The following is a 27,144-nucleotide window of genomic DNA, read 5'->3' as shown; positions in this document are numbered from 1 at the left end:
AGATTGTATCACTGTGTGCTCTATTTTAGGTTTCCACTTTCACTTCTGTTTTGACTGAACAGTATATAGTAAGTGCATGGTTTGCGGGAGGCTTATTCAGAGAAACTGCTGTCAGACAAACTGAATGTATCTTCGAATCCAGGCCAGGATCAAGGTAAGTGACAATATTTTCATATTTTTAAACTTGTTTTATTAACCTAGTGACACATGAAAATCTATACAAGGTGATACGGATTTATGTGATGGTTCTGCAGCATATTTAATCTAATGGGTCTTTTCATATGAATTCAATCCCTTTCTGACCGCATCCCTTTTGATTTGAACAAAACCTTCCATACATTTTCCCATAATAGAAGTGGTCAGAAAGATACCTTTTGGACCTGAATGCAAAAACACTCAGGAGATAAAGGTGCTCAAAGTTGACCCATTTTGCATACCCCACCCTACCATGAGACATGCCTTCATCACTGAAAAAGATAAACAGTTGAGTTTGATATAATTTGAAAGCTTTCAAACAGGGTTGTCAAACTATTTTGGAAATCTAGATAGTTTTTAATGTTGTTGTTTTTTGGACATCAATGATCTTAAAACGTGCAAACTCAGATTTGTGTATTTTTCAGATATGTTGTAGTTTAGACCCTATTTTACATAATCTGAGGTGTTTTTGTTGGGCCCATCATTGGTTGAGACACAGCATTCTATTGAATACAGGTTGGGTGTCATTTCAATAATAGCAATAGAATGGACCTATCCCTTCAGACCATTGCAATTTAGCTGGTATACCACTGACATTTAAATTGAAGTGCAATTTCATCTTCCAATTACCACCAGAAAGATGGCCGCCGGTACACCCACCGTTGAATATCAACTTCAATTGGAATCTCTATGCTATTACAGTGCCTAGAGAAAGTAAGCTGCTTAAAAAAAACAATAAATATTCAATTGTTTTCCTACAGATATACACAACCTACTTCACATTTCCAAAGTGAAAGAAAAATTATAGAAAAATGTCAAAATTAATAAAAATGCAGTCTTGAATGCAACCTATGTGTTGTGATAATTACATTGTTTGCTCTATAACCTGTTAGTTCATATGCCTTGTGACTGTGATATATAGTCCTAAAGGCCAAGTCAATAAGAAGACACAGTGGCAGAATAAATTCACCCACACCTTTGTTTCATCACAAAACTGGAGAGCAACCTCTGTCCATTGAAGTCCACAAAGCATATTACATGTAACAAACAGTTACAGTACATGACCTACAGCATGGTCAACCAAGTTAATGTTTCCAACATTTATTAACTACTAAACAACTATTGATTTACAACCACAGAGACTCTCAAAGAAAACAGGAGCTGCTTCCACTATTCCAGCGTCATTTCAACTTCAACATTTCAACATCAATCTAATCACCTATGCTTCATCTAATACAGTGACAACTAAAAGATACCAAAAACAATTTAGTTCAATCAATGTAAGCTAAATATGATTTGGCTGTCCATGGTTCTGATTTCTGTGTGTGTGTGTGTGTGGGGGGTTCTGATTTCTGTGTGTGTGGGTTCTGATTTCTGTGTGTGTGTGAGGGGGGTTCTGATTTCTGTGTGTGTGGGTTCTGATTTCTGTGTGTGTGTGAGGGGGGTTCTGATATCTGTGTGTGTGTGTTCTGATTTCTGTGTGTGTGGGTTCTGATTTCTGTGTGTGTGGGTTCTGATTTCTGTGTGTGTGGGTTCTGATATCTGTGTGTGTGGGTTCTGATTTCTGTGTGTGTGGGTTCTGATTTCTGTGTGTGTGTGTGAGGGGGGGGGTTCTGATATCTGTGTGTGTGGGTTCTGATATCTGTGTGTGTGCTTTCATGCAAGCAGAAAAAACATGTTGACTCACCCTACTTGTGGAGAAACGCCAATGCCAACCTCCTCTCTTTCAAGTTGAAGAAATGGTCTATGACTGTCATACGGCTTTTAGTTTTGGTTGTCTTTTTTTTGGGTGCGCCAGGACTATTCACAGCTGAGCTCACCCAGTTTAGCTCAACGCTGATTGGCTATTATTTTACACTTTTTTTTTAGCAAGGAGGCCAAATGCTCGCTGGCTTCCCTTGCATTCAATGCTACAGGCAGCAACAATGTCATATTATTTTTGACCAGACAGCATCAGATAGATGGGCTACACGTACAGAGACAGAGGGGCGCGGTTTTGCTTTCTTCGGTGAGATACATTCAGCCTCTTGCAAATTCAAAGAAAATTCTGAAGCACAGATAGACAAAATATTATTTAGAATATACATGTATTGTTACAATTTTTGGGGAAAGCCTGGCTTCTTTTGGCATCCATGAATACATGCAACTGCTGCTTCTTAGAAAGCCATAGATATATAAACATTAGAGATACAGACAATAAAAGGTTTTACTGTTCACTTTTTACATTCTTTTAAAAAGCGCCGGTATATAAAAATGTGTTCTTACCAGATACTCTAATATCCACTGTTTTAAAATAGTCTATCTGCTGTGGTATTATGCTGGTGGACATCTCTGACAAATAAAAAATAGTTGGATAGGTACCTGAGAATTTTGTGGATCAGACCACTTTGAATTAATACTACTCTTTTTTTGACACAGATAACCAGCCTAGCTGCTTAAAATGCTCGACCTCCAGATGAGTATGAGGGAGGAGTTTAAGGACAATTCTTACAAGCTTGTTTTGGCGGGTTTGTCGTTTATTCTTTAGATGTTTGGGGCTGCTGGTGAACCATGATGTGCAGGCATAATCAAAGTGACACTGGACTAGCACACTTGTCAGAGTCTTTACGTTGTCTATAGCTAGGTTTCCATCCAATTGGCAACAGATTATTTTTAGGTGAATATTTTAAAATCTGCATTCAAAAAAGGTGCAATTTCCCATCAGCGTTCTGTTTCTATCTAACTGACTTGTTCAGGATAAAGTATGTGCGTAAATATGTAGTGCACATAAAAATCATCTTTTAGGTTAAATTCCCATTGTAACGAATAAATAATACAAGTTAAATGGGTTTCCATCACACTTTCAACTAGGCCTACTGATTGTTGTCACAACAATGTTGCATTGGTACAGCCCATGTGCCCACTCTGCTACTGGAACGTGTACTTTAGCCAACAGCTTGCAGATACAGTACAGTGCGGGAATAGCCTACTTTATGATGAGATTATTATGCACAAAAGTGCAAGATTGTTTTTATTTGTCAAACGGCGGCCAAGAATCAATCATCACGTCACCAGAATAAGACCCTTGATATTTATTGAAAGGAGCATCAAGCTCATCACTGTGCGTTTTCACCACCCTGTGAAGTTAACTATAATTTATTTCATCTGTAGCCTAATAAACTGCATGCTTTCCTGAGTCGTAGTGGATGGACCATTCCAAGTTTACTTCAATATGATGGCTATTATATCAATAATTGTGCATAAAATAATTTCCACCGCCATTTCACGCATAATTAATTTTACAGAGACAAAAAGATCGCACCTTGTCTAGCGTATTTTGTAATGTCGACAATTTGGTCTACGTTTTTTATCCGACGTACTTTACTCGCATAAAAAGGTTGGATGGAAACCTGGTTAATGTCAAGCCATATTGAGGATGGTTATTACAAAAGCAGCAGCTACTCTTCCTGGGGTCCACACAAAACATGAAACATGACATAATACAGAACATTAATAGATAAGAACAACTCAAGGACAGAACTATATGAATAAAAATATAAATAAAAAAGCCTACATAGCCTATATAGCAATACATGCTCACAAACTATCTAGGTCAAATTGGGGAGAGTTGTGCCATGTGGTGTTGCTTTATCTGTTTTTTGAAACCAGGTTTGCTGAAAATTTGAGCAATATGAGATGGAACGGAGTTCCATGCAGTAAGGGCTCAATATAATACTCTGTGCTTTCTTGAATTTGTTCTGGATTTGGGGACTGTGAAAAGACCCCTGGTGACATGTCTGGTGGGGTAAATGTGTGTGTCAGAGCTGTGTGTAAGTTGACTTTGTAAACAATTTGGGATTTCAACGTATTAATGTTTCTTATAAAAAGAAGAAGTGATGCAGTTAATCTCTCCTCAACTCTTAACCAATAAAGACTGGCATGCATAGTATTTATATCAGCCCACTGATTACAATGAAGATCAAGACGTGTCGCTCTGTTCCGGGCCAGCTGCAGCTTTACTAGGTCTTTCCTTGCAGCACCCGACCACACGACAGGACAATAATCAAGATAAGACAAAACTAGAGCATGCAGGACTTGACTTTTGGAATGTGATGTCAAAAAAGCAGAGCATCTCTTTATTACGGACAGACATCTCCCCATATTTACAACCATTGAATTTATATGTTTTGACCATGACATTTTACAATCTAATAATCAAGTAATTTAGTCACACCATTCATTACCAGATTCAGCTGAAGTTTAGAACTAAGGGAATGATTTGTACCAAATACAATGCTCTTAGTTTTAGAGATGTTCAAGACCAGTTTATTACTGGCCACCCATTCCAAAACAGACTGCAATGTTTGTTAAGGGTTTCAGTGACTTCATAAGCTGTGTTTGCTGATGCGTATATGGTCGAATCATCAGCATACATGGACACCCATGTTTTGTTTAATGCCCGTGGCAGGTCATTGGTAAAAATATAAAAGAGTAGAGGGCCTAGAGAGCTGCCCTGCAGTACAACCCACTTTGCATGTTTGACAGAGAGGTTTCTATTAAATAAAACCCTTTGAGTTCTGTTAGATACAGTTGAAGTCAGAAGTTTACATACACTTAGGTTGGAGCCATTAAAACTTGTTTTTCAACTACTCCACAAATTTCTTGTTAACAAACTATAGTTTTGGCAAGTCGGTTAGGATATCTACCTTGTGCATGACACAAGTAATTTTTCTAACAATTGTTTACATACAGATTATTTCACTTATAATTCACTGTCACAATTCCAGTGGGTCAGAAGTTTACATACACTAAGTTGACTGTGCCTTCAAACAGCTAGGAAAATTCCAGAAAATGGTGTCATGGATTTAGAAGCTTCTGATAGGCTAATTGACATAATTTGAGTCAGAGGTGTACCTGTGGATGTATTTCAAGGCCTACATTCAAACTCAGTGTCTCTTTGCATGACATCATGGGAAAATCAAAAGAAATCAGCCAAGACTGCAGAAAAAAATTGTAGACCTCCACAAGTCTGGTTCATCCTCGGGAGCAATTTCCAAATGCCTGAAGGTACCACGTTCGTCTGTACAAACAATCGTACGCAAGTATAAACACTATGGGACCACGCAGCCGCCATACAGCTGAGGAAGGAGACACTTTCTCCTAGAGATGAATGTACTTTGGTGCGAAAAGTGGAAATCAATCCCAGAACAACAGCAAAATACCTTGTGAAGAAGCTGGAGGAAACAGGTACAACAGTATCTATATCCACAGTAAAACGAGTCCTATATCGACATATCCTGAAAGGCCGCTCAGCAAGGAAGAAGCCACTGCTCCAAAACCACCATAAAAAAGCCAGACTACGGTTTGCATCTGCACATGGGGCAAAGATCGTACTTTTTGGAGATATGTCCTCTGGTCTGATGAAACAAAAGTAGAACTGGTCGGCCATAATGAACATTGTTATGTTTGGAGGAAAAAGGGGGAGGCTTGCAAGCCGAGGAACACCATCCCAACCGTGAAGCATGGGGGTGGCAGCATCATCTTGTGGGGGTGCTTTGCTGCAGGAGGGACTGGTGCACTTCACAAAATAGATGGCATCACATGGAAGGAAAATTATGTGGCTATATTGAAGCAACATCTCAAGACATCAGTCAGGAAGTTAAAGCTTGGTCCCAAATGGGTCTTCCAAAGGGACAATGACCCCAAACATACTTCCAAAGTTGTGACAAACTGGCTTAAGGACAACAAAGTCAATGTATTGGAGTGGCCATCACAAAGCCCTGACCTCAAGCCTACAGAAAATTTGTGGGAGCAAGGAGGCCTACAAACCTGACACAGTTACACCAGCTCTGTCAGGAGGATTGGGCCAAAATTCACCCGACACACCGTGGGAAGCTTGCTACCGAAACGTTTGACCCAAGTTAAACAATTTAAAGGCAATGCTACCAAATACTAATTGCGTGTATGTAAACTTCTGACCCACTGGGAATGTGATGAAAGAAATAAAAGCTTAAATAAATCTATTATTCTGACATTTCACATTCTTAAAATAAGATGGTGATCCTAACTGACCTAAGACAGGGAATTTTTACTAGGATTAAATGTCAGGAATTGTGAAAAACTGAGTCTAAAGGTATTTGGCTAAGGTGTATGTAAACTTCCGATTTAAACTGTAGATAGCTCTGAATCCACAATATGGCAGAGGTTGAAAAGTCAATACACATACGTTTTTTCAACAACTAGTTATGGCCAATAATATCAAAGGCTGCCATGAAAACTGACAGTACAGCTCCCACAATCTTCTTATTATCAATTTCTTTCAAACAATCATCAATCACTTGTGTCAGCGCAGTACATGTTGAGTGCCCTTCTCTATAAGCATGCTGAAAGTCTGTTGTTAATTTGTTTACAGAGAAATAGCATTGTATTTGGTCAAACACAATTTTTTCCAAAAGTTTGCTAAGAGCTGGCAGCAAGCTTATAGTTCAGCTGTTAGAACTAGTAAAGGCCGCTTTACCACTTTTGGGTAGTGGAATTACTTTAGCTTCTCTCAAAGCCTGGGGACAAAGACTTTCCTCTAGGCTCCGATTAAAGATATGACAGATATCTTATAGATGGCTGGCTATAGACAGATAGCTATAGAGTCAGCTACCATCCTCAGTAGCTTTCCATCTAAGTGGTCAGTGCCAGGAGGTTTGTCATTATTGATCGTTAACAACTCTCCCACACTAACGTTACAAAATTCAAACTTGCAATTCTTTTCTTTCATTCTTTTTTTTTAATGCATGAATACGATGGCTCACTGTTCGTTGTTTGCATTTCCTGCCTAAGTTTGCCCACTTTTCCAATTAAGTAATGATTAAAACAATTGGCAACATCAAATGGTTTTGTGATGAATAAGCCACCTGATTCGATGAAAGATGGAGTTGAATTTCTCTTCCTTTTTAATTTTTTCAATATTTTTTAATCCCTTTTTCTCCCCAATTTCGTTGTTTTCAATTGGTAGTTACAGTCTTGTCCCATCGCTGCAACTCCCGTACGGACTCGGGAGAGGCGAAGGTTGAGAGCTGTGTGTCCTCAGAAACACGACCTAGCTAAGCTGCACTGTTTCTTGACACAATGCTTGCTTAACCCGGAAGCCAGCCGCACCAATGTGTCGGAGGAAACACCTTACACCTGGCGACCGTGTCAGCGTGCATGAGCCCGGCCCGCCACAGGAGTCGCTAGAGCGCGATGGGACATGGACATCTCGGCCAGCCAAACCCTCCCCTAACCTGGACGACACTGGGCCAATTGTGCCCCGCCCCATGGGTCTCCCGGTCGCGGCTGGCTGAGACAGACGCTGGACTCGAACCAGGATCTCTAGTGGCACAGTTAGCACATAATAAAGTTTCTGTCACGTTCCGACCTTTATTTCCTTTGTTTTGTCTTTATTTAGTATGGTCAGGGCGTGAGTTGGGGTAGGCAGTCTGTTGGTTTTTCTATGTTTGGTTTCTGTTTCGGCCTAGTATGGTTCTCAATCAGAGGCAGGTGTCGTTAGTTGTCTCTGATTGAGAATCATACTTAGGTAGCCTGGGTTTCACTTTTGGTTTGTTTCCGTGTCTGTGTTTTTCGCCACACGGTACTGTTTCGGTTTGGTTATTTCACGTATTTGTTTATTGTTTTTTGTATTTCATTAGTGTTCAGTGCGTTTCTTATTAAAATCGTTATGAACACTTACCACACCGCATCTTGGTCCGATCCTAACTCCTCTTCAGACGAAAAGGAGGAAATCTGCCATTACAGTTTCTTCTTTTCTGTTGTTGAGTTTAGTCAGCCAGACTTATTAGCCACTCATTTAGCCTCATCTCTTTCAACCATACAGTTTTTCAATTCCTCAATAATCCATGGAGCCTTAACAGTTCTAACAGTCAGTTTCTTAACAGGTGCATGTTTATCAATAATTGGAAGAAGTAATTTCATAAATTCATCAAGTGCAGCATCTGGATGCTCCTTATTAATCACATCAGACACACACGTTTTTTTAACATCATCCACATAAGTCACAGCAAAATATTTTGTATGATCACTTATACACTATTTTAGGCCCAGCTTTTGGAACTTTGGCTTTCCTGGACATAGCCACAATATTGTGATCACTGCATCCAATAGGTACGGATACAGCTTTAGAACAAAGTTCTACAGTATTAGTAAAAATGTGATCCGATACATGTGGACGATCTTGTTCCTATAGTGTTTGTAAACATCCTGGTAGGTTGATTAATAACCTGGTTACAGTGAGAAGCTTTCTCTTGAACGGGCAGCTTGATGAAACCCAGTTAATAGTAAGGTCCCCAAGAAAGTACACCTCTCTGTTTACATACCTACGGAAGTCGTTTTTGGGGGTATCTGCACTTTACTATTTATAATTTTTACAACTTTTACTCTTACTTCACTACAGTCCTAATGAAAATAATGTACTTTTTACTCCATACATTTTTGACACCCAAAGGTACTTGTTACATTTTGAATGCTTAGCAGGACAGGAAAATTGTCAAATTCACACATTCATCAAGAGAACATCCCTGGTCATCCCTACTGCTTCTGATCTGGCGGACTCACTAAACACACATGTTTCATTTGAAAATTATGTCTGGGTGTTGGAATGTGACCCTGGCTATCCATATATTTTAAAAACAAGAAACTGGTGCCTTCTGGTTTGCTTAATATAAGGAATTTGAAATTATTTATACTTTTACTTTTGATACAAAGTATATTTTAGCAATTACATTTACTTTTGATACTAAAGTATATTTAAAACCAAATACTTTTACTTTTACTCAAGTAGTATTTTACTGGGTGACTTTTACTTTTACTTGAGTCATTTTCTATTAAGGTGTCTTTACTTTTACTCAAGTATGACAATTGGGTACTTTTTCCACAACTGTGCATACATTGTAGCTGTATATCACCTAGTCAAAACTGAAAAATAGCTCAACTCTGAACACCACTATAACCTGAATGTTTTGGCATTCAGGTCCAAAAAGTATATTTCTGGCCACTTCAACTATGGGCAAACATGTATGGAAGGTTTCATTCAAAACAAAGGGGTGCAGTAAGAAAAGGATTTAAGCAATATGGTACGACCATATTCCTAAATAACAATTTAGTGACCATATGAGATAAAATTATAATAATAGTGACTGGTTTACTTGACTGATCGTTTACTGAAAATGTAACTGTATATGGTATTTTCTTATACAGTCCATAGGCTGTTGTTGATTGGCATAGGCAGTTTTCCATTTTCTTTCATAGCTTTTTTTGAGTAAAAGCTGAACAAATATAACATTGATATTATGGATAGTATTACTCAATTGTTTTCTTTTCATATTCAAAAATAAGGGTTCTCTTTCGTTTTCGTAACTGGTCGCCAAATGACCTATGGGAACTTCTGATGACTGTAAACATCTTTGATAATTAAAGCATCTCAATCAGGTCACAAGAAGGGGAAGGAGTTCCCATAGGTCGTTCGGCAACTCGTCACTCTACTGAGAGAAACAAGGTTACATCCGTAACCCAAACGTTTTGTTGAACTTTATCATTTGACTGCATCCATAGCTGAAGACAAAGACAGAAAGGTGGTGTATGTGATGGGACTGGACTTGTTTTTCAGATGTTATTCACACTTCAGAGCCAATGTGTTATTTCCTGTTTTGGGGGATTTCCCACATAAACCAAAAGTGAAACCATGTTCTAAGGGATGTCTGTGGGCTCCAGTGAAAATGATTTCTTTCAGATTAACAAATTGTGATCCCACTGCCTTCACTCTGCCTTCACTTTTTGGCTGTCCCCATAGGAAAACACTTTTAAGAGCCCTTTTGGTTCCTGGTAGAACCTAAAAGGGTTCTCCTAAGGTGACAGTGGAAGAACCCTTTTTTGAACCCATTTTTACTAAGAGTGTATTCGACCTTCACTATCAAATGTTTTGGCAGGAGTTGTAATGGAGGGACAAGGATTTCAAGGTGCACTGAGGGTCATGCTCCTTGTGTGTCTCCTTGGACTAACAAAAGAGTTTGGTAAGAAGTGCTGTTTTCACAATACAAATCAAGTTTAAAAGTGGGTTTAATTTAGTGTAGTTGTTTTGTATTCCACATTTTAAAAACTGTGTAAAATATTAACAATAATTAACTTATTTCCGTAGAACTTGAGGACAAAGACTGGGACGAGTTGAGGTCTGATGTGGCTGCGCTGCACAGATTGAAAGGATTACCTGATCAAATGACACGTAGGACCACAGGAGCAGACACCAGGTGGGTTTAATTCAGCCTTGATATCTCTGTCAAACCTCTCTTAGCCATTGTTGATTGAGATGTTCAATATTGTTTATCTCTGTTTAGAGAGATAACAATGCACGGGACCAGGACAAAGAGATTCAGCAATTACAGGTAACATATCCACTCAGAGAAGTGACAAAATGTATTATTGCCCAGTACAGACGATTGAAAGAGGAATCACATAACAGCAAATGATTTAGGTATTACCGATCTATTGTATTTCCTCAGGGCATATGTGGAGAAAAAGCCCATGGCTTTATTTGATGGTCTTAGGGGATGTGACCATTTTACAACATGCGTCATTCAAATGGACCAGGTAAGAAAGTGTCTGTTAAGCTTCATGTATGAACAGTTATTTATGAGCTATAATTGAGCTATAATTGTAATTCTAGTTCAGACATGTACAGTTACAGTAGCATATCTTTATTCATATTTATTCCAGTCATTTAATTTAAATGTGCAAACTGGGATTGGTAGGTTATATCCATTTTTGGACTTTCAAATTAATAATATATAGGCTAGTCAATATAGCAAATCAACGCAAATCATAGCAGCACCAATATAGCAGCACCCCACCAGTAAATCATTAGATCTGATTAATGCAATTCCATCTTTGATTACTGTAACCATAGAAAAAATATGTAATAATATATGCAGCAATGAACGGGGTTCACAGGGTGAAAGAAAGGACTCAAGATCAGAATTCTATCATGCAGGAACTATCTTCCTTTCGGTGCAATCATGAGTGTAAATACAAAATCTGGATATGTCACCATGGAATCAGCGTCAGGTCTTGAGTCAGCAGTTTACAACGCAAAGTCTAAGATTTTTTATAACTAACCCAAGATAGACCAGAGCCTGACGTTTCATAGTGGGCAGAACAAACAAGGACATGGGCAGAGCCAAGCACAAGCTAGTGAGATCCTATTGGCTTGTTCTAGCATTTATTTGCATATTTCCATTAGGGAACACCTACTCTGTGAAGTGCACGTGTGCAATAGCTCAATTCGCCCTTACCCAAAGTCTACAAAATGCAATTCGCCCTTACCCAAAGTCTACAAAAAACTCAATTTGCTACAGATTCTAATTTTGGTAACAGAAAACTGTATGGAGATGAAATGTTTAGTCGTTGAGAAAATTTTCAGAATGTTGGCCAAAATCCATCTCGCTCCATCTTCTTCCACCACCGGCCACTGGGCTTCCTCTCATCACCATATTTGGTAGTGAGTGGAAACACCAATAGGATGTTTCACATTACATCTGGTGAAATATCTGGCTCATTGTTCTATCTGTGACAATATTCTAGAAATGGCTAGTTATAGGAAAATATTTGATTTAATCCATTTTAGAACAAGGCTGCAATGTAACAAAAAGTGGAAATAGCCAAGGGGTCTGAATACTTTACGAATGCACTGTATATACTGAACAAAAATATAAATGCAACATGCAATAATATAATTTATAATAATAATAATATAATAATATAATAATGAAGATTTTACTGAGTTCAAATCAAATGAAATTTTATTTGTCACATGTTCCCGAATACAACAGGTGTAGACCTTACTGTGAAATGCAAGCCCTTAACCCTTACAAGCCCTTAACCAACAATGCAGTTTTAAGAAAAATAAGAGTTAAGAAAATATTTACTAAATAAACAAAAGTTTAAAAAAGTAACAATAAAATAACAATAACGAGGCTATATACAGGGGGTACCAGTACCGAGTCAATGTGTGGGGGTACAGGTTAGTCGAGGGAATTGAGGTAATATGTACATGTACATGTAGGTAGGGGTAAAGTGACTATCCATAGATATTAAAAAGCGAGTAGCAGTAGCGTAAAAAAATGGTGAATGCATATGTGTCCGGGTAGCCATTTGATTAGCTGTTCAGCTGTTGGCTTGGGGGTGGAAGCTGTTAAGGAGCCTTTTGGACATAGACTTGGCACTCCAGCACCGCATCGGTGGCAATTTTTAGGCCCTTCCTCTGATATTGCCTGGTATAGATGTCCTGGATGACAGGAATCTGGGCCCCAGTGATGTATTGATTTGTACTCACTACCCTCCGTAGTGTCTTGCGGTCTGATGCCGGGCAGCTGCCATACCAGGCTGTGATGCAACCAGTCATGATGCTCTTGATGGTACAGTAGTAGAACTTTTGAGCATCTGAGGACCCATGCCAAATCTTTTCAGTCTCTTGAGGGGGAATAGACGTTGTCTTGCCCTCTTCACAACTTTCTTGGTGTGTTTGGACCATCATAGATTGTCGGTGTGTCACGACTTCCTCCGAAGTTGGTCCTTGTCCTTGTTCGGGCGACGTTCGGCGGTCGACGTCACCGGTCTTCTAGCCATTGCCGATCCACCTTTCATTTTCCATTTGTTTTGTCTTGTCTTCCATCACACCTGGTTTCAATCCCATCAATTACATGTTGTGTATTTACCCTCTGTTCCCCACATGTCCTTGTCCGTTATTGTTGATTGTAAGAGTTTGTGCACGTTACGTCTGGCGTGCGAAGGGTTTTGTATTTATTTATTTGCGTTTGTTCTGTGTGATTTTATTATTAAACTGCACCGTTGTAACATAGTCTTTGCTCTCCTGTGCTTGACTTCTCTGCCGCCAGTACGCACACATTACAGAATACCGGACCAAACTTATGGAGTCAGCAGGAGCAGGTACCCCGGGTATAGAGGTGGAGGAGCGCGTCCCGTAGCACGCAACAATGCTCCACCATCTTGGCACCGCCATGACCCGCGTTGTCCAGACAATGGACCGCTAGGAGAGACAGGGAGTTCTCCCAGCACCTCCACCAGCACAAGCGGGGTCTCCACTTCGCCCTGGAGTTTCGGACCCTGGCTGCCGGTGCGGGATGAAGCGACAGGGCCCTGATCGACCATTATCGTTGCAGCCTGCGAGAGGACGTCCGTCGGAGGTTGGCCTGCAGAGACACCACCCTCACGTTTGACCAGCTGGTGGACCTGTCCATCCGGCTGGACAACCTACTGGCTACCCGCGGACGTTCAGATTGGGGTCTGTTAGTTCCATCCCCACGCACCCCCTCTCCGATACCCATGGAGCTGGGAGAGGCGGTGCAGTGCGCAGGGAGACCGGAGGGGGTTCCAGCTCGTGCACCATCTGTGGCTGCAGAGGTCACACTGCCGGTCGGTGCCGGGTTGGTTCCTCTAGGTATCGAGGCAGCAGGCAGGGCACTCTGGCGTCACCCCAGGTGAGCCAATACCATTCTCACCCAGAGCCCTCTGTTGCACATATGTTTGTGTATGTCACTTTCCCTGAGTTTTCTCCGCATTCCCAGCATAAGCGCTCGTCTATTCAGGCACGGCTGAGAATAATGTTGATGGAGCGTTCGCCCATAGTTTAGGGATCCCCATTGTTCCTGTGGCTGTGCCCTTCCCCATTCATGCATTAGATAGTTGACCATTAGGGTCAGGGTTGATTTGGGAGGTCACCGCTCCTCTGGGCATGGTGACGCAAGGGGGTCACAAGGAGAGAATTAGTCTCTTCCTTATTGACTCTCCTGCGTTTCCCATGGTGCTAGGCCTACCCTGGTTAGCTTGTCATAACCCCACTGTTTCTTGGCCACAGAGGGCTCTCACAGGGTGGTCACGAGAGTGCTCAGGGAGGTGTTTAGGGATTTCCGTTGGTGCTACTAGGTGGAGAGTACAGACCAGGTCTCCACCTTGCGCATTCTTCCCGAATATGCCGGATTGGCTCTTGCCTTCTCTAAAAAGGCGACTCAATTACCACCCCATCGACAGGGCGATTGTGCGATAAATCTCCTGGTAGACGCTGCACTTCCCAGGAGTCAGTGTATCCCCTCTCACAGGCGAATCCCTGCGTCAGGGGTACATTCGGTCCTCCACTTCACCCGCCTCCTCAAGTTTCTTTTTTGTGAAGAAGAAGGAGGTCTGCGCCCGTGTATTGACTCTCGGGGTCTGAACCAGATCACTGTGAAGTATAGTTACCTGCTACCGCTCATAGCCACAGTGATTGAGTCAATGCACGGGGCGCGCTTCTTCACCAAACTAGATCACGGCATTCAGTACCACCTCAGGGCACTATGAGTACCTCGTCATGCCGTACAGGTTGATGAATGCGCCATCAGTGTTCCAAGTCTTTGTAGACAAGATTTTCAGGGACCTGCACGGGCAGGGTGTAGTGGTGTATATTGATGACAATTTGATATCCTCCGCTGCACGTGCTGAGCATGTGTCCCTGGTGCGCAGAGTGCTTGGTCGCCTGTTGGAGCATGACCTGTAAGTAGAGGCTGAGAAATGCCTGTTCTTCCAGCAGTCTGTCTCCTTCCTAGGGTATGGCATTTCCACCTCAGGGGTGGAGATGGAGAGTGACCGCATTTCAGCCGTGTGTAATTGGCCGACTCCCACCACGGTGAAGAAAAATAATCCCACTAAAGTGTTCAATGCCACGATTCAGAGAGGGTACAGGACCAGATATGATGGGTCTTTTATTAGTGTTTCAACAGAGCTGCACTTCATAATGCCATTAAAACCCACATGGACTACAATAGAATCGATTTCCATGTCCTGGTGTAGGACATAAACAATGACAACAATGACAAAATACAAGAACATGATAATATAGTGCATTTCGGAAAGTATTCAGACCCCTTGACCATTTCTACATTTTGTTATGTTACAGCTAATTCTAAAATGGATTAAATAAATACAAATCCTCAGCAATCTACACACAATACCCTATAATGACAAAGCAAAAACAGGTTATTATACATTTAAGCAAATTAATAAAATAAAAAAACTGAAATAACGTATTTACATACGTATTCAGACCCTTTGCTATGCGACTTGAAATTGAGCTCAGTTGCATCCTGTTGACACTGATCATCCTTGAGATGTTTCTACAACTTGATTGGAGTCCATCTGTGGTAAACGCAATTGATTGGACATGATTTGAAAAGGCACACACCTGTCTATACAAGGTCCCACAGTTGACAATGCATGTCAGAGCAAAAACCAAGCCATGAGGTCAAAGAAATTGTCCGTAGAGCTCCGAGACAGGATTGTGTAAAGGCAGATCTGGGGAAGGGTACCAAAAAATGTCTGCAGCATTGAAGGTCCCCAAGAACACAGTGGCCTCCATCATTCTTAAATGGAAGATTTTTTTTTTTTTACAGCATGTGCAAATGAGGTAGGATGAGAGAGAAAAAGGCAATAAATAGGCCATAGTGGCAAAGTAATTACAATATAGCAATTCAACACTGGAATGGTAGGGTGTGCAGAAGATGATTGTGCAAGTAGAGATACTGGGGTGCAAAGGAGCAAGATAAATAAATACATACAGTATGGGGATGAGGTAGATTCGATGGGCTATTTACAGATGATCTATGTACAGGTGCAGTGATCTGTGAGCTGCTCTGACAGCTGGTGCTTAAAGCTAGTGAGGGAGGTAAGAGTCTCCAGCTTCAGAGATTTTTGCAGTTCGTTCCAGTCATTGGCAGCAGAGAACTGAAGGAGAGGCGGCCGAAGGAAGAATTGACTTTGGGGGTGACCAGTGAGATATACCTGCTGGAGCGCGTGCTACGGGTGGGTGCTGCTATGGTGGCCAGTGAGCTGCGATAAGGTGGGGCTTTACCTAGCAGAGACTTGTAGATGACCTGGAGCCAGAGGGTTTGGCAGCGAGTATGAAGCGAGGGCCAGCCAACGAGAGCATACAGGTCGCAGTGGTGGGTAGCATGAGAAACCAGATTCTCTGGTCTGATGAAACCAAGACTGAACTCTTTGGCCTGAATGCCAAGCATCACGTCTGGAGGAAACCTGGCACCAGCATCATACTGTGGGGATATTTTTCAGCAACAGGGACTGGGAGACTAGTCAGGATCGAGGCAAAGATGAACGGAGCAAAGTACAGAGAGATATCCTTGATGAAAACCTTCTCCAGAGCGCTCAGGACCTCAGACTGGGGCGAAGGTTCACCTTCCAAAAGGACAATGACCCTAAGCATACAGCTAAGACAACGCAGGAGTGGCTTCGGGTCAAGTCCTTGAGCGGCCCAGCCAGAACCCGAACTTGAACCCGATCAAACATCTCTGGAGAGACCTGAAAATACTTGTGCAGCAACGCTCCCCATCTAACCTCACAGAGCTTGAGAGGATCTGCAGGGAAGAATGGGAGAAACTTCCCAAAAGAAAGGTGTGCCAAGCTTGTAGTGCCATACCAAAGAAGACTCGATGCTGTAATCGCTGCCAAAGATGCTTCAACAAAGTACTAAGTAAAGGGTCTAAAAATGTGATATTTCTATTTTTTATTTGTAATAAATTAGCTAAAATTTCTAAAAACCTGTTTTGCCTTTGTCATTATGGGGTATTGTGTGTAGATTGTTGAAAAAAACAAGAATTTAATCCATTTTAGAATAAGGCTGTCACGTAACAAAATGTTGAAAAAGTCAAGGGGTCTGAATCCTTTCCGGAGGCACTGTAGATAGGAGACAGCAAATTAGATGTGCAAGGATAGATGTTGTTGATGGTGTAGATAGCATGAATCTGTAACGTCAATTATGTATTAGCAGTGAGCTAATGCGACCATTACATTTAGAGCATGCTAGCTAACTCATTTGTTCAGCAATAACATTCAGAAGTACATCACAGAAACCCGCAAATCTAACAGGCAAATACCAACTGAGATGCAAAAATACCATCTGAGACATTCGCAGACCTCAGCATACTCCATCTGCAGCTGGATGCTTCTGAAAAATACAAGACAATTACACAATTGTGGACCAACTTACTTGTAGTCTTTCTTGAACTTCACTGCTGGTTAAGGGCTTGTAAGTAAGCATTTCACGGTAAGGTCAACACCTGATTTGATTTGGCTTAACACACTTAACCCAAAAATGTATCCACGTTTTCATCATCATTGTAAAGCCCTAAATTAGTTTGTAACTTTGGCAAAGTTATTTCTGAAGTTTATTATTTATTTCACGTGATTACTGATTAATTTACGTCTGTCCCTCATTTTAAGGTCAACCCTGATACATGAACAGAGCTCTCCTTTTGATATGGTGAAACTATTCCTATTAAAATATTTTTTTTCAAAAGAAACATTGAACATCCAATCGTCAAATCACAGAGTAAAAGTGGGAGAGATGGTTCTACTCTTTTTGGCACCTACCTTCAGGGGGCCCCCCACCCTAAAAGGTACATGGCCATTTCAGTCAGATTGTTCTTCAAGATGTTCAAATGTTCACAGATGACCAGAAGGGTCAAATAATAACCACAGTGGTTATAGAGGGTGTAACAGTTCAACACCTCAGGAGTGTATGTCAGTTGGTTTGTAAACTATATTTAGTCTGCAAATGTTTACTGAAAACATGATTACATTTGCACAATGATTACTTGAAGTCTCTTAAATACATTGGTACAGTTGTTGATTAGCTAGCTAACACATTCTTGACATATTAGTATAGACATGAAATCAGTCAAACCACCACAAAACAAGACATAGTATCAAGAACAAGATAGAACGAGCTGAAACGAGCCACCTATGACGCCAAAACTATGAAATAACACACGTGGAATCATGTAGTAACCAAAAAAAGTGTTAAACAAATAAAAATACATTTTAGTTCAACTGTCGTAGCCCAACAGAACCCAAAATATAATCTTGTTCAGCCTGGCTATACTCCATTGTTTGTAAACAATGCAATTGTAAACCATAGTGTCCGAAATTAAGCAAAAACTGATCATCCTGATTGAATCATGAACAATGATGAATGAGAAAGTTAGAGGGTTGAAAATCATACCCCCATGACATGCTAACCTCTCACCATGCTAACCTCCTTGTTATAGGTAATGGTGAGAGGTTAGCATGTCATGGGGGTATGATCTTCAACCCTCTGTAACTTTCTCATTCATCATTGTTCATGATTCATTCAGGATGATCCGTAATCATTGTAGCATCCACATGAATGTAGAAGTGTTCAGAAACATATTCACTTCTTATTTACAATGAAAGTGACTCCAAAATGACACTACATTATTTACCATTAATTTCTGTTGGCCAACATAATCTGAAACACAACCAAAACAAACTTCAAGTGCTTCTAACAAGTTTGTAGAGTCACAAGCTTTATGTAGTCATTGCGTGCTAGGAATATGGGACCAAATACTAAACTTTTTACTACTTTATTCATAAAAATCTTTCGGAGTGGCAATCATTTTGATGCCTACCTTTTTGAGAAAAACAAGTATTACTTTTGGGCGTACAATATAGCTCAGTATTTGAGTACAGTCATTATTGCTCATCTTTATACATTTTATATTTTTGTAGACACTCTTACCCACAGCGACCTACAGGAGCAATTAGGGTTAAGTGCCGTGCTCAAGGCACAGATTTTTCACCTACTTGGCTCAGGGATTCAAACCAGCAACCTTTTGGTTACTGGCCCAACACTCTTAACCGCTAGACTACCTATCAATGGTGTCAATCATTTCGGACTCCACTGTAGTTTCAAACAATTGTTAAAACACACATTTTTATTTCATGGAGGGTCAGCCTTCGCATCCATGGATGGTCAGTCCTTGCTCTGTCTATGCATTTTAGAGTGGTTAAATCTTTCGAATCCCAGATTCAATCTGTTTTTTTAATTGTTTTTTTTTTCCCCTCAGGATTTTGAAAGGTTTCTGGAAGAAATTGATAGACAAAAGATCCAAGATTTGCTGCTGTCTGCTTCTGAAATGTCTTACACCTACAGCAACAAACTTCTCCTTATAATGGACAAGGAAGAGTGGACTCGTCAGCGAGTAGAAGAGGAGTACAGCATAGATCCTCATTATTCAGTAATGGTCAGTGATGCTTGTATGTACAATGATTCATGTCTCCCAACCGTTAACAGTGGCACAGTTGTGAAGATATTTGGTACTGCCTCAGAGGATGGACATACTCTGTCCGGTTACTCTGGTTCCTCACTAGCAAATCTAATGTTGACACCATCATTGAGATCAGCATCCGTTTTCTCCCTTGACATCAATACCACTTCTTCATTTCATAATGACTTCATGAGGGTTTTTAAGTATCATGACAATAATGCTGTCTTGGAAACTACCAGCCCGGGAGATCTTCTCATCTTTCAAATCATGGATCACACTGACACTGCAGCTGAGTACCATGCTCCAAAGAGACACATTGATCACACCACACAGTATGATAAACAGCACATCCTAATACTGGAAGATAACCCCATTGTTCGGGAAGCTGCTAAATTTCTATATGAGAAACATCCCACTGTGACCTCTGTGTACATCCTGGAAAACCAACAGCCTAAACTGATCAAAGGTGACCCGGTGCCACTGTCAGAAGAGAGCAGACTGGTCCTTGTAGGCCATGGGAGCAGAGACAGCGAAGGAGAGATGAGGGTTGGAGGGTACAAAGCCGAAGACGTGGCTGACATCATTGGACGTACTGCCAGGACTAGTGACCATATTAAAACCACAAGTGTGGTGGCCTGTGAAGTTGGGTCTGATGAAGCCTTCAAGAACACCCTGTTAAAAGAGCTCCACACCAGGTCTATTGAGACAGAACTACACCTAAGGAGTTCTTTGCTCCAAGTCAGCCACTCTGGGGAGAAGATAACTGTAGAAATAACCCCCACTGGATTGGAAACAAAACATAAGGATGACAGCAAGAAAGTGGTGGCAATGTTAGACAGAGATGGAAATGTCGTCACTAGAGAACAGTTCAGCAACAGGGGGGAAGGGATTTTTTCAAATGAGAGAAACTTTCTAGGGGAAACTTCTGTTCAAGAACGTTTTAAAAAATACAGAGACACATGGCCAGACAATCCAAAGAGATTTGTTGAATCTTATGCACGTAGAAAATATACTAATGAACTTGAAGCTTTAACCTGGGCAATTTTTGAACCAATGAAAAGTGATAAAAATTCAAAAAAGTTACAGACAAATTTGGACAATGAAGAGTTTCGGATCTGCAATATTGAGAGGCAAATGGTAAACAGAAGAAATACAATAAAGGAGAAAACATGGATTGAAGATAACAACGTCATTAAAGGTATTCTTGATAACTGCTATGAAATGAAGTCAGGTGAGGATATCCTAAGTGTGATCCATCACAATGCAAAGCTTGGAGAAGATAAGACCACCTACCTGATGTTACATGACTGGATTTATGAGATAAACCCCCAATCTTTATATGTGTTTCCAGTGGGGAAAAAGCTTGACAACAATGAAAAGGGAAATCAAAACAGAATAGATGAGATAAAACGTTGTGTTGAGGAACAGATTGGCAAAGAACATTATCCAGCCATCCGTGAAAATATAGGAGATGGCAAAGAAAGTTATCCTAATTTTGTGAAAGAAACTCTTCAGGGGGAATACATTAATAAAGGCTCACAAGGTATGATGAAGGAGGCATGGTACAGAACATATTTCATGGCATCAATAATATCAGAGTCCTCCAGAAATTTCCGTACATTTCCTCTTGTCCTGATGGCCTTAGATATGGCCCACAGCACAGACAATAATGTGAAAGACAAAGGTTTGAGTTTCCTCATGGAGAATCATCCAATGGCAGCAGGTGGTTCTTGGGTGGATCCAAGTAGGCGAGGATTTTTCGGTTCGTCCTCAGACATAGATTCTAGCAAATTAAAAAACATATTAAAATATAAACGTAAGATCCCAGAGGAATTACAAAAGGATCTTATGGACCTTACAGAAAAAGAGAATAATGTGTTTGAAGAATGGTGGAAATGGAAAAAAATGGATAACAACAAGGTAGAAGATGAGATCTACAAACTTGCAAATGAGTATGCACTTGTGAATGAGATTTCTAAAAGTTCATTCATAAAGGATTATAGTCATTTCTTAAATGAAATTGGTAAACAATCAACCCTAAATGAGGTCACTGGACTTTTGGGTGGGTCCCATGATGGCTCTGTGACATTGAAAGATCTACATTCTGCTTCAGAAGTAGAGCATTCACTCAAGCTCTCTTCGTATTACGCCAGGTCCTCTGCTATGTTTGCTGAACAGATTCACAATCAGTTGAGGAGAGAATTTGGTGACAGGCTGGACTCGGAGGGACTACATGTCAAAGAAGGCAGTATTAGGCTGGAGGATGGACAATTTCGTTGCCAGCTTACATCGAAGAAGAATCTCCGGGAAACAATTGAATTTAAGGTGGAGTTGCATCCAGGGGGACAACTATACACAGAGAAAATGTGGAAAAACATGGAGACAGTTCATGGCCTGGAGATTCCAGATGGGACCCATTCTCACCAGGTCTCGAAGCACCTAGAGCACACAGGGATGGCAATTGGAGCAGTGGGACTCATGTTGGGGATGCAAGGAGCTGTTCATGCTTTTGAAGAGGGAGACATTGAACATGGTACAATAGCCACGTTACAGACTGTACATGGAGTCACAGGAATGACCTTGGCTGCAGTTGGTAAACAAGTTCCTCAGGTTTTAGAGCGCAAGGCAATGAGAGCCATGGTAACATTAATCAAAAGCCCTGTGGTGAAACGTGCCCTGGTAGTTATGCCAATCATAGGGATTGGTTTTGGAATTTACAATATTGTGGAAGACTTTAAGAGGAAAGATGCACTGGGGTATATTGATGCCACCTTCGATGCTGCAATAGTTGCCTTGGATTTTCTTGAAATCGGTCAACCAGAACTTGCGCCATTAATTGTGCCAATCAACCTGGCACTAAATACCATACGAATGATCTTTGATGATGTATATCTTGATATTCAGACTGAACTCATTCATTTACCACCAAATGCTGGAGTTTTGGCAAAAATAAGAGCATTCTTTGTTGGCTTTGGGAAAGGACTTTTACACTTTATCCTTGATGTGGCAAGCTTTTTTTATACCATTCCTTATCGTGAGATTGAGGAGGGACGAAGGCTTGTTCAACAAATTTCAGACCACCAAAAGTACTATTATTTTGCAGAGGTACAGGATGGGAGAAAGGCCATTGATTTCACAGCTGGTGAGGATTCTTGGAATGGAGGGAGTATCACTTTTTGTCTCTCAGACCAGGGATCATCTGACTTCTGCATGGATTATTTTGTATCCAGTGACGAAAACTCGGGAAAAAGGTGTTGGACTATTGACACACAAGGAACTAAAGACATTGTTCTAGGCATTGGAGAATCACATAGATTAACTTACAAAAACATAGATATAAAAATACTCCTATTCATAAAAGTTGGCTCTATGTCTGTCGTTTCTGGTTATGAGGCTTTGTCAGACACAAGATTTGGAACATATTGGGGAAACAATGAAGCAAATAATTTTTTTGCCGTTCAGAAGGCAGATGACGACCATGGCATTGAAGTCATGTTGAGCTATTACTACAAGCTTTATGGAAAAAATGGTGATGACGTGTTCTATTTGGGACCTCAAAAAAGCTATGTGGAGGGGTGTGGCGGCAAAGACACTTTCATCATTCCTGTCTATGGAGGAAACACGATTATTAATAACTATGATCCTTTCAAATCAACAGATGTCCTACTCCTTGGCGTTAACTACAGTCAGATTTCTGTCAGTAAGTCAGGAAATGATATTGTTTTAAGATATCTTGGTAACCATAACATTAGGATTATGAACTGGTTTTTGGGGGACGAATATCGCCACATGAACATGATGTCAGAGGACGGAGTCCTGTTCGACATCTCCACCACAGTGATTTCCTCTGTCCAACTGATTGCCAGAGGTATCAATAGAATGTCTAAAACTCATGGCCAGACAGTGAACGCTTCCGAACCACTTCTCCTTAGCGTTACTAATATCATGGGGTCTCCTTACAATGACATACTAATAGGAAATAGACAGAAGAACCTGATTGATGGTGGAGGGGGTCAGGACCACCTGAGGGGAGGAGAAGGAGAGGACATATATATGGTTTATGAGAAAAAACTGACAAAGATATTCATTGAAAATCACTCCTATGACAATGAAACAGACATACTGGTGATAGAGGCAAACCTTCATGAATTCAAAGTTAAAGTGGATGGAAACCATCTCAAACTGATGCCTTTTGCTGATCAAAGTTTTGATGTGACCTTAATGAACTGGTTCCGTTCAGAAGCGGACAGGCACTTGCTTGTTATCACAAAGGATCTGGTCACCTTCAGCATCTCTGAGAACAAGGCAGCCTGTGAGCAGATTGACTCATTTAAGAGCAAATGCCTCATAAGTCAGAATCTAGATTACAGAAAGTCCACAGCTGCTCTACATGTGGATCTGCAGGAGGATGAGGCTTTCCAAAGTGTAACAGAGGTGCGAGGCTCAGCCTTCAATGACATCATCAAAGGGAACGTACAACGCAACACAATTGTGCCAGGGCGAGGAACAGACTTTCTTCAGGGGCGAGGAGGGGAGGACTGGTATGTTGTAACTCCAGGACAAGGCTTGAAAACCATTGAGAACCACTCACCCGATCTGGCTACTGATGTACTTTTCCTGAGAGAAAAATATGATTTCATCAATTGTAAATGTAATGGACCAGACATTTATCTCTCCATAAATGGCTCAGAGGAAGTCCTATTGAAGGGCTGGTTTCACTCAAGGAACTCTCAACACCTCCACATCCAATCAGCTGATGGAATAACATTTCAACTGGAGTCCAATGCCAGCAGTTGCGATGGCTCCTTAAAGCTGCCTCAGTCTGTGGATTTCCGAAATAGGGTGACTGGAGAAATCATGAAGATGAATAACAGCGACTTTGCCTCAGTGGTGGAAATGTATGGCTCATCTGGTTTCGACAGCATGGAAGGAAATGACAAAAATAACATGCTGGATCCTTTTACTGGAGGTGGTAGCATGGTGGGAGGAGATGGGAAGGATACCTATGTAGTGAACACTGGATATGGAACCAATATCATGATTGAAAACTTTGCAGAGGATGAAAGAATGGATACTGTGTTGTTTGAGATGGATTTCCTTGGTGGTGGTCAACTCACAGTTCAGTCTGACAAGCATGATGTACTTGTGAGCACAGGTACACAGGGGCATAAAATTCAGGTCAGAGTGCTCAACTATAATTCAGGGCAACAACACCAACATCTTAGCTTCCAGAGCTCTGATGGAGTGCATTTTTGGGTTAGATCTCCAGTTGGAAACAAAACGCGTAGCTTTCAAAAGCCTTGGATTGAAGCTTACAAAGTGACAATGAAAGGAAAACTGGGAGACTGCCAAATAGATCTGAGTTCTCAATCAAATTTATCATTGGTTCACACTGTGCAGGGCTGTCCCCATGACTCCAATTACATTACAGGTAATGAGCAGGAGAACGTACTCTTCGGTGGCATCAAGATTGATGTACTGGATGGAGGGGCCGGCCATGACACCTTGCTGGGGGGTCAGGGCAATGACATCCTGATTGGGAACATAGGAGATGACACTCTTTATGGAGAGGAAGGGAGTGACACCATGATGGGTGGCTCAGGCTCTGACACCTTCGTTCCCGGACCAGGGGCTGATCTAGTGGACGGGGGCCCAGGGAGAGACACTGTGCTGTACCAGGGGGATCATGAGAGGGGTGAGGGCGTTTACGTCAACCTGCTGAGCGGAGAATGCCGTCAGGCAGATGCTGAGGGAGACGTGTTGAAGGATGTTGAGAATGTGATTGGCACTATCTACTCAGATATCTTGGTGTCTGGCTACGAACCTGCCCTACTAAAAGGCTCTGACGGCAACGACATTCTAGTGTCCCTTGTGGGAGGAGATTACTTGATTGGAGGAGAGGGAAGTGACATTTACATGATGGTTTCCCACCATGGCTCAGTGATCATAGACAACTGTGCCACAGATAATGCCACGGACATTGTGTACCTGCGCTCTCTGTCTGAGAAGTCTGTTGACTGTTCATATCTACTTGACGGAGTGTTTCTGACATTTTATGGACTCGGCGACACTACTGTTGACATAGAGCTGCGAAACTGGGTCAACTTCAGTCATGAGTGTGGCCATCTTATGCTGGTCCTCAATGAGGGTGAAATATCTGTAGATGAACTCATGCAGGAGTGTGAGTTGAGATATCACATGCAAAGAGTCGTGGCAACTGTTACATTAATCCTTCTACTTTGTGTTTTACCTGGCATTATTTTGGTAATAGCTTTGGTCCATAGAAAGAGGAAGAGGGGACAAGGAGGGAAAGACAGCAGTGATAGAGCTACTGAAATGGGGAAAGACACAATAGAAGTGCGAGAAGAGGACGCACCTCTCCAGGGCTTAACTTCTCAACCTAAAGTAGAGGAAGAAGAAGGAAGAGAAGGAAACTGAATGAGAACGATAGACATTCAGTAACTCAGGACAGGACCTCAGAGGATGTAGAGGGGACAAGTGAGTGAACGACACCCTCATAAATAGTTTGGAGAACGAAAACAGGGGGGCAAAAGATATAACCACATGGCATAAAGTACTAACCAACTCCCTCCACTTAATATCAAGCAAATGTAACCTGACCAATGGTTTTATGTTCATCTCTTACTAAACACAGCTATGAATACCTAACTACAGTATCAGAACTAATCACTGTTCATAAATAATCACTTCTTGTTATTATATCCTTATATTATACAAAAATGGCTACTCTGTCTGGAAATTTAAAAATGGACAAATATCATGTTTAAATCAATGAAATGTTAATAAAATGCAAAGCTCAATCTTTTTAAAACTTATTTCTACCCTATTATACATCTATGCTTGAATTGACCAGTTTCCTTGCAGCTTGGATGTGGCATGTGTTGAACTGAACAGCAGATGACAGTATTGGAAAGCCTAGCACTAGTGGTTTGTAAAAAGATGTGACTCACACAGAGCCTTTAGAAAATAGAACCTAATCATCCGAGGCATCCAGTTGTCGCCAAGGTAACTTTTCAAGTCAGTCCACCACACTACAGCATGTCATTAATTATTTAGGAAAATGAATATAAAACTTGTATAAACTGCATTTTTAATTATATGACAATATTTTATGTTTTATCTCCAATAGAGGTCACCCGATTAATCGGGAATGACCGATTAATTATGGCCGGTTTCAAGTTTTCATAACAATGGGTAATTGTATTTTTGGACCGATTTGCCGATTATTCTTTTTTTACACCTTTTTATAAGAAATTCATGTTAGCAGGCACTATTAACTAAGTATGTAGGTTTAAAAATATATACTTCTGTGTTGATTTTAAAGAAAGGCATTGATGTTTATGGTTAGGTACATTGGTGCAATGACAGTGCTTTTTTCCAAATGCGCTTGTTAAATCATCACCGTTTGTCGAAGTAGGCGCATCGATTATATGCAACGCAGGACACCCTAGATAAACTAGTAATATCATCAACCATGTGTAGTTAACTAGTGATTATGTTAAGATTGATTGTTTTTTATAAGATAAGTTTAATACTAGCTAGCAACTTACCTTGGCTTCTTGCTGCCCTCACGTAACAGGTAGTCCCTCGTGGAGTGCAATGTAAGGCAGGTGGTTAGAGCGTTGGACTAGTAACCGGAAGATTGCAAAAACAAATCCCAGAGCTGACAAGGTAAAAATCTGTCATTCTGCCCCTGAACATGGCAGTTAACCCACCTTTCCTAGGCCGTCATTGAAAATAAGAATGTGTTCTTAACTGACTTGCCTAGTTATAATTAGGG

At 41.0% G+C, this 27,144-nt stretch overlaps 1 protein-coding gene across 3 annotated transcripts; it reads left to right on the top strand.

Annotated features, from left to right (window-relative positions):
• Positions 1-65: 65 nt before the first annotated feature.
• LOC112256158 lies at positions 66-26,179 on the top strand. 3 transcript variants are annotated; one of them, XM_024429185.2, is made up of 6 exons: positions 66-154; positions 10,146-10,229; positions 10,355-10,463; positions 10,551-10,598; positions 10,716-10,803; positions 19,143-26,179. In XM_024429185.2, the coding sequence occupies exons 2-6, from the start codon at positions 10,154-10,156 to the stop codon at positions 25,779-25,781; spliced, it is 6,960 nt and encodes a 2,319-aa protein (XP_024284953.1). In that variant the 5' UTR covers positions 66-154; positions 10,146-10,153; the 3' UTR covers positions 25,782-26,179. The 3 variants fall into 3 exon arrangements, with proteins under 3 accessions (XP_024284953.1, XP_024284954.1, XP_024284952.1); XM_024429186.2 differs by lacking the exon at positions 66-154 and having other exon boundaries at positions 9,924-10,229; positions 19,143-25,798; positions 25,889-26,179; XM_024429184.2 differs by lacking the exon at positions 66-154 and having other exon boundaries at positions 9,925-10,229.
• Positions 26,180-27,144: the final 965 nt, after the last annotated feature.

The sequence above is a fragment of the Oncorhynchus tshawytscha genome, linkage group LG08 (genome assembly GCF_018296145.1).
Source record: "Oncorhynchus tshawytscha isolate Ot180627B linkage group LG08, Otsh_v2.0, whole genome shotgun sequence".
In the NCBI taxonomy this organism is placed as follows: Eukaryota; Metazoa; Chordata; class Actinopteri; order Salmoniformes; family Salmonidae; genus Oncorhynchus; species Oncorhynchus tshawytscha.
This window is presented reverse-complemented; position numbering and strand designations above follow the sequence as displayed.

What these genes read in the sequence shown, in the direction of transcription:
- LOC112256158 (XM_024429185.2), top strand. Translation starts at nt 10,154, where the DNA reads ATGGAGGGACAAGGATTTCAAGGTGCACTGAGGGTCATGCTCCTTGTG. An exon ending in TGGACTAACAAAAGAGTTTG is followed by an intron (nt 10,230 to 10,354) that starts GTAAGAAGTGCT and finishes TTATTTCCGTAG; the next exon opens with AACTTGAGGACAAAGACTGG. An exon ending in ACCACAGGAGCAGACACCAG is followed by an intron (nt 10,464 to 10,550) that starts GTGGGTTTAATT and finishes ATCTCTGTTTAG; the next exon opens with AGAGATAACAATGCACGGGA.